The 12,413-nt window shown below is 50.7% G+C and overlaps 5 protein-coding genes across 5 annotated transcripts; 2 read left to right on the top strand and 3 right to left on the bottom strand.

Annotated features, from left to right (window-relative positions):
• Window positions 1–933: 933 nt before the first annotated feature.
• AYO21_00293 (hypothetical protein) lies at window positions 934–1,644 on the bottom strand (the record flags this gene model as incomplete). The annotated part of the gene is made up of 1 exon (XM_022650283.1): window positions 934–1,644. One exon carries the CDS (start codon window positions 1,642–1,644, stop codon window positions 934–936), a length of 711 nt encoding a protein of 236 aa, XP_022517609.1.
• A 905-nt stretch (window positions 1,645–2,549) lies between these two features.
• On the top strand, window positions 2,550–3,337 carry AYO21_00292 (hypothetical protein; the record flags this gene model as incomplete). The annotated part of the gene is made up of 2 exons (XM_022650282.1): window positions 2,550–2,655; window positions 2,739–3,337. The coding sequence occupies 2 exons, from the start codon at window positions 2,550–2,552 to the stop codon at window positions 3,335–3,337; spliced, it is 705 nt and encodes a 234-aa protein (XP_022517608.1).
• A 711-nt stretch (window positions 3,338–4,048) lies between these two features.
• On the bottom strand, window positions 4,049–5,415 carry AYO21_00291 (hypothetical protein; the record flags this gene model as incomplete). The annotated part of the gene is made up of 5 exons (XM_022650281.1): window positions 4,049–4,335; window positions 4,404–4,685; window positions 4,765–5,038; window positions 5,102–5,282; window positions 5,348–5,415. 5 exons carry the CDS (start codon window positions 5,413–5,415, stop codon window positions 4,049–4,051), a joined length of 1,092 nt encoding a protein of 363 aa, XP_022517607.1.
• A 628-nt stretch (window positions 5,416–6,043) lies between these two features.
• On the bottom strand, window positions 6,044–7,405 carry AYO21_00290 (hypothetical protein; the record flags this gene model as incomplete). Its single annotated transcript, XM_022650280.1, has 1 exon — window positions 6,044–7,405. The coding sequence occupies one exon, from the start codon at window positions 7,403–7,405 to the stop codon at window positions 6,044–6,046; it is 1,362 nt and encodes a 453-aa protein (XP_022517606.1).
• A 717-nt stretch (window positions 7,406–8,122) lies between these two features.
• Window positions 8,123–11,095, top strand: AYO21_00289 (hypothetical protein; the record flags this gene model as incomplete). The annotated part of the gene is made up of 3 exons (XM_022650279.1): window positions 8,123–8,568; window positions 8,723–9,499; window positions 9,565–11,095. 3 exons carry the CDS (start codon window positions 8,123–8,125, stop codon window positions 11,093–11,095), a joined length of 2,754 nt encoding a protein of 917 aa, XP_022517605.1.
• Between the last annotated feature and the right edge of the window lie 1,318 nt (window positions 11,096–12,413).

Below are 12,413 nucleotides of genomic sequence, written 5' to 3'. Positions count from 1 at the left end.
TATGACTGTATCTTCGGTTGTACAGAGGTACAGAGGTAAATGTCTCCCTGTGATGGGGATTGCGCCGGATGGTCTCGCCACAACGATGTTCGTCGCTGGGAATCTATCTGGATGAAGCAACCTCACCGCACCAGGAAGGCGCTCACCTCCAGATGGTATCTTTTGCAAACGTGACAGTCTGGATCTTGAAAGGGCCCAGAAAAAAGTACCCCATTTGTTACTACCTTTCAACCCACGGAACACGCTCCTCTTGAAGAGAAAATTCCACCTCCAAATTTTTCCTGAGGTGAGCAGAACGCCTGGGCTCGCTATTTTACACATAATGTCAGCGTTGATGGTAGGTATCTCATCTCACTTTGACTCTGCCTCCGTCTCGGAATTCGAGTTGCAGATGCCGTAGGGAGAGGATATTGATTCGTGCATTCGATTCTTACCTACGACATTGGGTGCGACGATATCCCAATCAGGCAATGCCGAGGGGAAAACTGTTCAGCCAATTATCTACAAGCAGTAATCCAGATGCCCAATCGGGGTAAGCTTTGAAAATCCATCTTGGCCCTCGTATTTTCCTCGTAAAATCGGGCGAGTTTTCTCGTATAATGCCCGTAGGCATTGCTATGGTGAAATTGATATTTGATTTTGTTTGGGCAGAGAATATCAGATTTGGCAGGAAACCTCTTCTGTATTTGTTCATGTTTGCAACTTGAGTGAAACCCCCTAGTAAAGTGCACCACTTGCCCAAAATACCAGAAATTGAATGGCGGCGACTCCTCAACCCGGGGATAGTAATGCTTCAAAATAGCTATAGGTGACAAGCTTTACGTATCCCGTACGTGTCGTTGTCCTCAAGCACCCCCTGTTCTGACTATAACACATGTGTGACACTATAGCCAGGCCAGCGGAGAGAACTCGGCACCACCGCATCGATCGACCTCAGCGTGCCCCTGAGGTGGGCGCCATCATGGGATGCGTGGACGAACCTCCGGCCGGGTGTGAGGACGAGCCCCCCGGTGCGGATGGACCGGTCTTTGAAGGAGGAGGAGTCATGTGCTGCCTCTGATTGATGTCGGCGTACCAAAACATTGCGAGGAATCTCACCGTCGAGTTCGGAGCGTTCCAAGCTACAGTGAGTTCTCTCGGTTGCGCCGGGTTTGCGTAGTCGAAGAAGCGAAGCGTTTGTCCTGGCGCAACCACGACGGCGTGCATTGAAGCTCGACCATTGGGACCCTGGGCTGGTGGGAGCAAGATGATCGCCCCCACGCCGGTCGTTCCTGGGATGTTGAACTGGTTGATTAACCCAGCCAATTGGGCCGTGGTTTGACCTGCATTCTCAAAGTCCTGATGTGTCATTTGAGCGTTCGGCTGCCACATCTGTTGTGGCACAAGAGAGTGAAGCTGGAACGAAGGATTGTAGATGAGGCCCAATTGAGAGACTAACTGATATGTAACGAGTCGAAGTTGACTGAGTGGGTACCCGTGCTGGAGAGCATGTTGTAGGGCGAAGGTCAGGTTGGTATTGAGTATGACTGAAAGGACGGCTGGAACGCAAAATCCTCCGAGGGAGCCTAGGTTCGGCTGAGGTGGTATGTTCATCTGCGGCGGCTGCTGCGGTGGCTGATGTGGCGGCGGCGGCGGGTTGTTCATGATTGTTTTCGAGGCAGTCCCAGTTGGTCTTGGAAGGGGATGGATGGAATACTAGACGGAACAGGGTTGAGAGTTGATAGACAAAGTCGCCAGGGAAAAGAGAACCCGATGTAGGCAAACCTTGGGTTCTTTATGAAGGGGCTCATATCAGTCTCCCTCCGCTCTTTCTCTCTCGGCATGACCCAGGATCCATCACGACAAGACGGTCTATCGTGGCAATTGGCGAGAGAATGATCCTCTCGAATCGTTCCAAGAATACTGCCACCAGGGGATCAGTCTATTCGGGACCCGAAAAAAGGGACGCTACTTCGCCGTCGAGCGGGGCTTATATGCTGAACCCCGAAGGTACCGCAAACAGCATACATTCTGGCAAAGGGCTTTCCCCGTTTTTGTTCCTTGGGGCAAAGGCGATACGAGATTATACCATCAGTTTCATTTCCGCCCCAAGGCATTTTGCAAGGAAAACATGGTTCGGTGGCAAGTCACTGGCACCTTGCCGGCCTCGTCAGGCCATTTTGCACGGCTGAAGACGTCCAACAAATGGGGATTGGATTGTGGCAAGGCCCGTCAGCACTTGGATGACAGCAAACAAGTGAGCACAATGGTGGCAACACGGGACAGGACAGACATGTGCAAGGCTTGGTCCTATGAATAGGAACTGGAACGCCCAGTTCATTCTTCAACCGATAGACCCTTGTAGTGGTTCTATATCCTGGCAAGGCTTTCCTCTCGGGACTCGATGTGACATTATGGTAATCATCGAGACTCTCTAGCCCCGGATCTCTGCGATTCGCCTGAAGATAAAAAGACATGCGATAGTCTCGGGGCAGAGTGCGCATTCATACAGCATCCATCCCCGCCTCAGAACAATCATTGAGGAAACGACGTCTCCAGACACCGCGCAGATGGAGGACCATCAAGATCATGAACATGGCGGACCCGATACTTCGGCGATTCAGGCAGAGCTTTGGGACGGCATGCACCGTTTCGTGGACCTACACCAGGGAGATGGTTAGTCAAGGCCCCCCCCCTCGTTGCCCACGGGGAGTGGTTTGCTAATACCTCACTTCTTATCTCCTGTCTCTCACATATAGCAGATGAAGAATCTTCTCACCACGAGATCCCCGAGCTGACTAGACATCTGGCCGATCTCTGCGAGCAACTCGTGACGGCCGACCCGACCCGCCACATGTACGCCGTGTTACACAAGGACCTGACAGCCGCCCAGACCGGAGATTCTGTCGGAGACCACGGCCTGCCTGTGCGACACCCGCTCGAGCAGATCAACGACATCATCTACTTTGAATCGAATCCGGATGCCCATTATCTGGAGATGTTGCGGGGGGTGGTGGACGACCACGAACTCGACTCAATGATTGAAAATGCACCCAAGCACCATCACTTGCTACATGGGGCGCGTCATCCGGACCACGATGGTGATGGTGATGATGATGAGGAGGAGGAGGAGGGAGATGGACAAGGTGACGATGACCAAGGCTGGCAGGATGAAGGAGAAGGGCACAACCAATATCAATATGATCACGACAACCCCGAGGGGGATGACTACGATCGTCACGGCGACGGCTATGAGGATCACTACGACCCTCACGGCGGGGGACATGAGGATAACTACGACCAACAAGACGGTGACGAGGATTACGACCACAATAACCACGGTGGCGACGAATGTTGATAAGTAGACTCTTTTTTTTTTTTAGAGAACATCTTCGTTACAAGGCTATAAGAAAAGAGGATAGGAGAATTGTAACGCTCACGCTCTTCCACGTTTCAGCAAGGACAAAACTGAACTTTCGAATAAACGTGTCAAGATCCTGTTTTAAGGCGGCGGTGACGATGCACGACGGGAAGGGCAAAGCTGGGAACTCTTTTCGTCTATATTTTGATCTGCATAGGAGCATAAATTGGAGATGGCAGGATGAGAAAAGACAGTAGTTCATTCTCGAGCCGTCCCACGCCTGCAATAGACCCGTCACGGCCAGGCAGACCATCCGTCCCCTCCACCAAGGACCTAAAGCTGCTCGTTGATAAACAATCCCGCCATGCCCATTCCGGTACCTAGACACATGCTGGTGAGCAGAACCTTTTTCTTTCTCCGCCGGCATTCGCTGAGACCCGTGACTATCTGTCGGACTCCGGTGCATCCAAATGGATCTGTGGTTTAAGCGAGGTTTGTCAGTCTTGATCGAAAAAGATGACTCCACAGGAGGGGAAGGGGATGGACTTCACGAAGAAGTCGTGTTGATTCTGGGTTCATGTTCATGTTCATGGTAATAGGTACTTACGGCCGAGTCTGCAAGAATCCGTTAGTGTGAATTGGCCTGATATTGAACAGAGCTTTTACGACGAAAGAAAGAAGAAATCTAGGAGGGGGAAAAGGGGAAACTCACGCAATGGCACCACCTCTAGGGTTCAATTTCGTCCAGTCCAGATTAAGATAATCCCGACAATAGACGGCCATGGAAGCAAATGCTTCGTTGATCTCCACCACGTCAATGTCCTTGTCCAGTGACAGGTTATATCGAGAAAGTAGTTTGGGAATGGCCAAGACCGGGCCGATGCCCATGATGCGCGGAGGCAGACCGGCAAGGGCTGTGCCAACGTATTTTCCGAGGATGGGCTGGTTCAGCTCCAAGGCCTTTGAGCGTTTCATGAGAATTAAAGCACCGGCTCCTGTAAAGAAGACGGGAGGATGAGTCTTAAAGCATTTAATCTGCGTAGTCCTCGAATGAGCGACTTACCGTCGGTGATCTGGCTGGAATTGCCGGCGTGCGTCGTGTCTCCGTACTCTGCAAAGGCCGGACGAAGGTTCTTGATCCCGTCGTACGTGGTCCCCCATCGGATTTCGTCGCGGGCAAGGGTCGTGTCTTTGCCGTCCTTCTTGACCGTGATAGGGGCAATCTCGTCATCGAACCAGCCATTCTTCTGCGCCAGCTCGGCGCGTCGGTACGACTCGACGGCAAACTCGTCCTGCCGCTGCCGAGTGATGTTGAACTCTCTCGCCACATTCTCCGACGTGGCGCCTGTATTGTCAGAGGGAGATAGGAGTAAGTAGATGGTTCAATTTCCCATATCTGTCCAGAGTGCGCAGTGTGGGCTTACCCATTGGGAGCATACAGTCCCTCGCCTCTTCGCTGGCGTTCATGACATCGTCGGCAAAGGGTCGACTCAGACGTTCGTTCCCTTCACTCAGAGACTCGGCGCCGACTACCACGCCGACTTCAATCATGCCGGTGATGATCTCATTGGCGATGAATTGCGTCGCCGTCAGGCCTGAGGAGCAGAACCGCGAAACGCTCGACGCACCGGCTGTGTTTGGGAAGCCTGCTGCGAGAGCCGCGGCTCGGACGTAGTACCCAGCTTTGCCATCGCGGACCTGTATAGATGGGATAACGCAATCAGCGGGATATTTCTCCGACGCGGGGACAAGACAGCTTACATTGCCGAGACAGACATCGTCGACAAGGCGCGGGTCAAGCTTGCTCCGGAGTCGGACCTGCTCGAGAATCTTGAAGACCAGGCCATCGAGCGTCGTGTCCTTGAGTCCGCCTTTCTTGGCCTTGCACATGGGCGTCCTGATGGCGAGGGTGATGACTACATCGTCGGGGTTTTGCTTTGCGCTGGTTCGTCACATCGTCAGCCCTGGCCTGACATATACACACGGAAACATCAATGCCACTCATACATATTGTCTACCGCACTCGAGGTAGAAGGTAGGTGTGAGAGGACGGCGGAAAGGCGTTGGGAGGCCATAGTGAGAAAGATGCAGGGAGCGATGTTGGGCCAAGCTGCCAAATTCAAGACTCAAATAGATAATGACCAACAGTAAATAACTTCCTGACAAGAAAACTTGATTCTTATTTTCTGGTGTTAATTGGAGTTCCTGTGCAGCTATGCTCGAATCGGCCGGCTGTTGACCAGAATTAATAGTTTGAACCTCGGATGAAGGTTTGTATCAGCAGCCGCCGCGGGGTAAAAGCGAATAGGGAAATCGCCGAACTCCAGTCACGAGAGCTGACGAGTGGCGATGGCGAGGCTCCCGAACGAAAAGGGATTAAGTGGCCTTGGTAATTATTCCTATTACCATCGACCCATCCCCAGCCTTAAGCCATCTTGGCATCTTAGTTCCGATCATGGGGAAGATAATACTGTACCGAGTAGATCGTATGAGATTTGACGAGGCTCTAAATGTGGGGCTGTAATAGGGGGGGTTGGTCGATGCTCGTGTGAATGGGCACAGCAACATACCTGGGTACTAGAGTTTCTGAAGCAACTGATATGTAATGAAAGACTTGTTCGCTGCGCATAGATACCCCCGTCATTTGTCCATGAGTAGACCTCTCTTCCAATGTCATAGGTCCTCACAGGTGTCAAAGCTGCATTATTTGGTAGTTGCTCTAACCCTGCAGAGCTTTTCACCGATGAGATGGTGAGGACTGGGGTGCTGCCTTGTATTTACAGGCGGGAAATCGTGAGCACATGCCTGAGCCTCAAACACCAGAACCAGATCAGAGCCACCAAACTCAAACCACGAAATCTCCTCGCCTTTCTTGACAACATTTCCAACCTTCGAGCCCCTTGACAGGTTCACGGACGAGACTTGAGCCATCCCCATGGGGAGGACCGCCACCATCCCAATATTGGCAAAGCCAGTTGTATCAATCACGATGCAGCCCCGTTGTTGGATGAACTGATACCCGGCACCATCGGGGGCAGACGGCTGGGCAGTGACGGCTTTCCCGGCTTGAACACCTGACGAATAGCCTCGTCTTGGCTGTAGCCTTTTTTTGCCATCGTCCCCAACCTCCGCTTCGACTTGCAGGTATGCGCAGCCCTCGACGAGGAATGCTTCCTTCACTGTCCCCGACACTGGAGCATGCTGTCGGTGGTAGTCGAAGGTGTTGAGGAAGACGTGAGCCCACGTGCCACCCTTGAATGTTGCCGTGTACGCAGAGCCTGCAAGCAAGGCTGAAAGTGGCCATTTGACAAGCTTGATGTCAACCACATTCCCTGTATCCATATATGATGGAGGTGCATCCGGGTCTAGAATGTCCACATTGAGATCATTGTCAATCGGCCATGCATTGTCGAAGGTTGAATCTGCAGGGAAGACCACAGTATTGATGTCTTTGTCAATAGGCCGGACACTGGAATGGGGTTCTTTGAGAAAACGACAGAAAAACTGGTTGAAACTTTTAAAGCCCCCAGTGTCTGAACCAGGGTCTGGAATATGGTAGTCGCACGGGTCGCTCATCCTGTATTTGCTGGCGTCGAGGAAAGTCTTGTACGAGTCTTTTGTGATGGAAGCAGAAGTGCTCAGCCATGACCCCATCCGTCTAGCATAGCCAACTACCCAGTCAGAGAGTGGTCTCATTTTAGGCATGTCACCCTCAATCGACTCTGGACAGATCTGCGTTTGAAGATCGCAGAGGGCCGGTCGATCAAATATGTAGTAGAAGACGGTGAGAACTTGATAGATGAAACGACTGTCATGTATCTCGGTCGGAATCCAGCTGGTAAGTAGGTAGTTGGCATAATACATGAAGTTATCGGCACTTGTGATGTTCCATGCTGTCAATTGTTCAATTCCTTCATCGAGACCTTGTTGGATGGCTTTGGCCAGAGACTGATCACCTTGATCGTAGCGGCCCAGCTTTGTGAGGTAACCTTTCAGATAATTGACATATGGACCCAAAGGTCCCGATGTAGGGAAAGGCAACGGAGGAGTCTTGTCCAGAGCCATTGTGATGGAACAGCAAGCAAATAGCTAGAGCACAACTCAGCTCCAGGAGTATCACAAATTCAGTCAAAGCGAGACATTTATATGTGATCTTTGGTGCCAAATCTCTCAGATCACCACATGGTAAATGCCAGGTGAGAAGCATGAGCGGGGCTCAATTCTGGCGGCGAGCTGAGACAGGAATGCATCACTGACCAACAACTTGCCGTGGTCCAGCCTGAACACGATATGTCCCGCCTGACTGTGGACAGACGGCAACTTCAGCTGATCAGGATGGGAGAAGCGCAGTTTTCGAGCAGCTGCACGCAGACATTTTGGGGTCCCAGTCCAGCCACCCACGCCTTCCTAACTGAGGCATCGTGTGGACTGGCTCAACTTCTGGTCAGCCTCAGCGTACCCTGCCCCGTGTCTGTCTTGCCTGTCATCCTGCCTTGCTCTGCCACGTCTGCTCATGTCGCTGGCCTCCCGCTGCCATTGGATATTTTGTAAAATCCTGTGTAACAACCAGTTTGATTGTCCATCGCTAAAGCGTCTAATCAGCGCTCGCGCTTGCAAATCGCAGTTTGAGTCACCGAAATAAAGACAGCCTGATCGCATTCCAGATGATTCTGCTTTCCATCTGCCGTTGCTGGCAAAAGCCCAGCAGATACAAACCTGAACACCTCGTGAGCGTGGCTAACATTCTCACACGTCCTTCCACGGTCCCCCCGCTAGCCGTCAATGGAGCCCTCTGCTATCCTCTCCGTTATCTGCAATGTCTTCCAACTCATCGAACAGGCCATCGGTGCCGCTAAAATCTGCAAGGAAATCTACGACCGCGGTTCTCTAGATGAGAACGATAAGATTGAGAAATACGCCGAGGACATCACGGCCTTGAACAAGGATTTGGTCCTTGTTCTCAACAACAACAACAACAACCCTACGACTCTACCTCCTCCTGCCAAAAAGCTACAGCAACTTGCGAACGATGTCTCAAAGACAGCGGTGAAGCTCAAGAAGGAGCTCAGTCAACTAAAACTCAAGAAAAATCAGGGCATCAGGGCCAAAGGCAGCGCGCTCAGTATGATGCTCAAAAGCTTGAAAAAAAGGGGTACTATTGATAAGCTTCGAGCAGAGCTGAAGCGGCAGGATGCGGCTCTGCAATCTTGCCTGGTGCAAGATCTTCAGTAAGTCGACACTTTTAACCTATAGGCTTTCTAAATGTGACACTTGCTGTCATGTTTTGCTTTGGCTAGAGGGTTCTGGGTCGTCGCTGGAACAGTCTCTACCGAATTCCTAATCTTCTGTCCCTTAGACTCTGCCTACTAATCTCTTGACTAGTATCAAGGCCGACCAGGACGTCATGTTTCTACAAAAGGAGTTCGCAGCCTTGTCGCAAGGCCAAAAGGACACCATCACAAGGCTATTAGGTCACATCCAACAGGCCTCAACTGATGTTAAAGCTTCAGTCACAGCTGCAGAGACAAACATAATGTCCTCAATCACAACTGCACAGGCAAATATAACGGCACAGCTGAACAGCCAGCAATATGCTCATACGAAATATACTCAAGATCACGATTCGAATGCTCTCAGAAAGCGAGTTCTAGATAGGTTGGCTTTTCCCGAAATGTATGATCGGCGCAAAATGATTGATAACCATGTGGGCGAGTTCCGTAATACCTACCACTGGATATTCTATCCACCACCCCGCACCGATTCTCATCAGCAACATGAGTTTGTTGCATGGCTTCGAGAAGGCAGGGGAATCTTTTGGTTTAGTGGAAAGCCTGGAAGTGGGAAATCGAGCCTCATGGCCTATATTTACCAGAATCTTCACACAGGCCAAGTTGGCTTTGATCATCTGAATGTCTGGGCCCAGCCGCAATCTGTCCGCCTACTCAGTTTCTGGTTCTTCAGGCCCGCCAGCTGCGTATTTCAGAAATCCCTGGAAGGGTTTTGGAGATCGCTGTGTTTTCAGATCCTGGAAGCAGACGAAACGCTGGTTGAAACGATCCGTAACAACAACAACGGCTCGGCTCCTGAAACTCTCAAGTCATTCTTTGGCCAAGTACGACCGCATTCTGAAAGTTGCACGAATGCTGAGCTCAAGGCCTGGTTCATATACTTGGTAACACATTCCCATATTGTCAAGAACTCTCTAATCTCCCAGCCATTGACAGGGCTCAAAATGTGATTACCCGGTGTGCAGGTCTTGTTGAATGTGTGGATCATGTCTTCTACGACAACTCCGAAGCGTGCCATTCTGAATCACTAGCCACGTTGCAAAAGACGAAAGTGCGATTTATACACCGAAGTGTGTACGATTTTCTACTCGACAAAGACCGGTGCGGTACCGCGCTTGTTGATGCTTGTGGCATATCTGAGCAAGAAACATTCAAGCGAATGGTGCTAGCCTCTGGAATATATTTCATCATCAACAGCAACAGGAAACTTGCACCTACATGGATATGTATGCTCTACAGCCAAGGGGTACCCAAGAGTCACTGGACTCCGCTTGAAACAACTGTCCTTGATGCTGTCTTCTCGGCTGAGCAAGCGCGATTTCCTATACCACTTCCCATGCAAACTGCCGGTTTAGATGATGAGTGGAGACCTCTCTTCCATGACTACAACCATAATTACCGTCAAGAAATTTGGTGTCCTCATCTCTCCTCTGTCGACAATCGCCTACTTTACGAAGCTGCAAAATACTGCGTATTGCCCTATCTCGAGGAAAAGCTGGTAAATTTCGACCAGAAATACAGGATCCTCGCCATTGAATTCTGCATCCTGTGCCTGATCCGCACTGACGGCTGCTTTATTAACTTGGGTGATGTTAGCCACTTCCTGGGCCTTTTCCAAACAAAGCTATCATTGAGTCAAGATCTCACAATCTTTTACGTGCCTGGAGAATTGGATGGAAGTTTCTTGTCGACGTGCCCGTTCTATGAACACGTCCACCTCGCATCAGCTGCGTTACTCTCTCGATGGGGTGCTCGATACACGACGAAGGTTAGGCAAGATTTGAGGGAATTGTGCTCAAGTCTTCGGCCTGAAAATGGCATCAGACCGCGCATTGACGGTTGGTCCATTATTGACACAATTTATCAAAATTATCACTATGTCATTGACGCTTTCCCTGTACCGGACCAAGGAGCAGCATTTCGGAAGAACTCGAAGTGGGATCATGTTTTGGCCACTTCTATGTTGCTACACGAACCTGAAGAGCTGAGTTTCTCCCAGTATTCTCCATCGGGATCTGATTTCTTCTTCGATGTCGAGCCGAGAATCAGTACGGCTCTATCGCAACTATTAGTAGGAGAATCACGGATTAACGATGCTAGACATTTCATTCTGTCAGGGCACTTCGCGGACATCCTTAATTGCCATTTAGATGTATTAACGCCTTGGAACATTGCGTCAATTGTCAGTAGCGGCATCGTCAGTGTCGGCCCTTACAATCACACTCCTCTCATCTTTTCAAAAGGCCGATTTAAAGGCGTGGGTAAGTACGAGGCAGCATTCTGGGGACGGCGTTTGAGGCGTGGAAAATTTGACGAGCATTTCGAGTCTGGTCCTGAGAATGACCCTATTCTGAAAGAAATTATGGACGTCCTCAAGGACCACTGGCGCCCTGATCCTGTCTATCATGAGACAAGTGATGAGGACGGGGACGGGTACGGTGTGGACGAAGAGCCTTCTGGGACATGACATTATAGTGGTCGTGGTAACTCGCAAGCCAGGAAACACATACTGTGGATGAAAGACGAGTTCGGACCGCACAGAGCTTATACGGGCGAGCCATACAGGCCCGGACATTTTGCAAGCTCATTTTTTTGTCTTTGGAAAAAGGCATGCACAGTACTGTTCTCTCTTGGAGACCCAGGCACATATTGGATACAGGCGTGGCCACCTGCTGACTTAACTGCTTGGCCTTGATTACCCTACCGACGTCCTCCTCGGTGCTTGCATTTCCTAGATCCGCCCTTCATTTAGGCAGCGCTTTATTCAGGGTCTCGAGCTGCGGCCTGGATTGAGCCAGATCTGAGTCCTTGCCATTCTTGACAACCTGAGACACCTTGTCCTCTTTTCGACGCGTTTGCTCTCGAGCATCTTCTAAATAGCTTTTATATGCCTTGTTGCGACGCTCCTGCTTGACATACAGTGGCAGTAGGGTTGAACGGACCGGCAGCAAGCGAAACTGACAGACTTTGCGAGCGTTAAGTCGGCCATTCAGTGCGCGTAAGTAGTTCACCGAAGTACCAGAAGACTGTTCCAAGGCTCTGAGTCGCTCTAAAAAATTGTTTTGCAGGCGGCACAACGAGTGAAGTCAAACGGAGGAGGGCGAGAATAAAGGGATCTTAGTAAGTAACACTAGAAAGCGCACGAGACAGGTGAAGACGGGTGACCTGTGGCGCAATTGGAGTGAATGCTAGGGAGTCAGATTGGGTCGCAGCCTTGTACGATGGCAGCGCGCCAAAGGTGCCTGTGCCACTAACTCAAAACAAGGCTGAAGTAAAGGTAAACGCACTTACTTAGGTCGCGTACGGGTGTATTGTAAGGCATGGTAGGTAAATATTTTACATGTCCGAGGCCAGATAAGTACGCGGCATGGCCATGCAATGAGGAGCACAATGAAGTCAAGATAAGACAACCGAGTAAATTCCACGTGAATATCCAAGAGGTTTCATGGCCTTAGTGCTTCGCCGTAGTCCCGTAAATATTATGTAATCGAACCACGACTAAGCGGCGTCATTTCTCGTCCCCGAGAGCCTGTGGAGACTTGAGGGGTGTACCCTGCCCTGCGACTGGACTTTTGTTTCCCTATAGCCACAACTGGGTCTCACGAAAACTCGTTGTATTGGAGTTCATCGACTGCTACCAGCGTATTCATCCCATTTCCAGATCCTCCGAGGCCCGTCGCTCGACGTCCAGCCATCAAGATGATGCACCCAGCGCGTCAGGCGTATGTGGAGGAGGAACGCCAGGTAAGACTCTTCGCCGCAAGCAAATTATTCTATGTCTCTCT

The sequence above is a fragment of the Fonsecaea monophora genome, assembly GCF_001642475.1.
Source record: "Fonsecaea monophora strain CBS 269.37 chromosome Unknown Scaff1, whole genome shotgun sequence".
Taxonomy (NCBI): Eukaryota; Fungi; Ascomycota; class Eurotiomycetes; order Chaetothyriales; family Herpotrichiellaceae; genus Fonsecaea; species Fonsecaea monophora.
The sequence above is the reverse complement of the archived record's forward strand: the minus strand, read 5'-3'. Positions and strand labels throughout refer to the sequence as shown.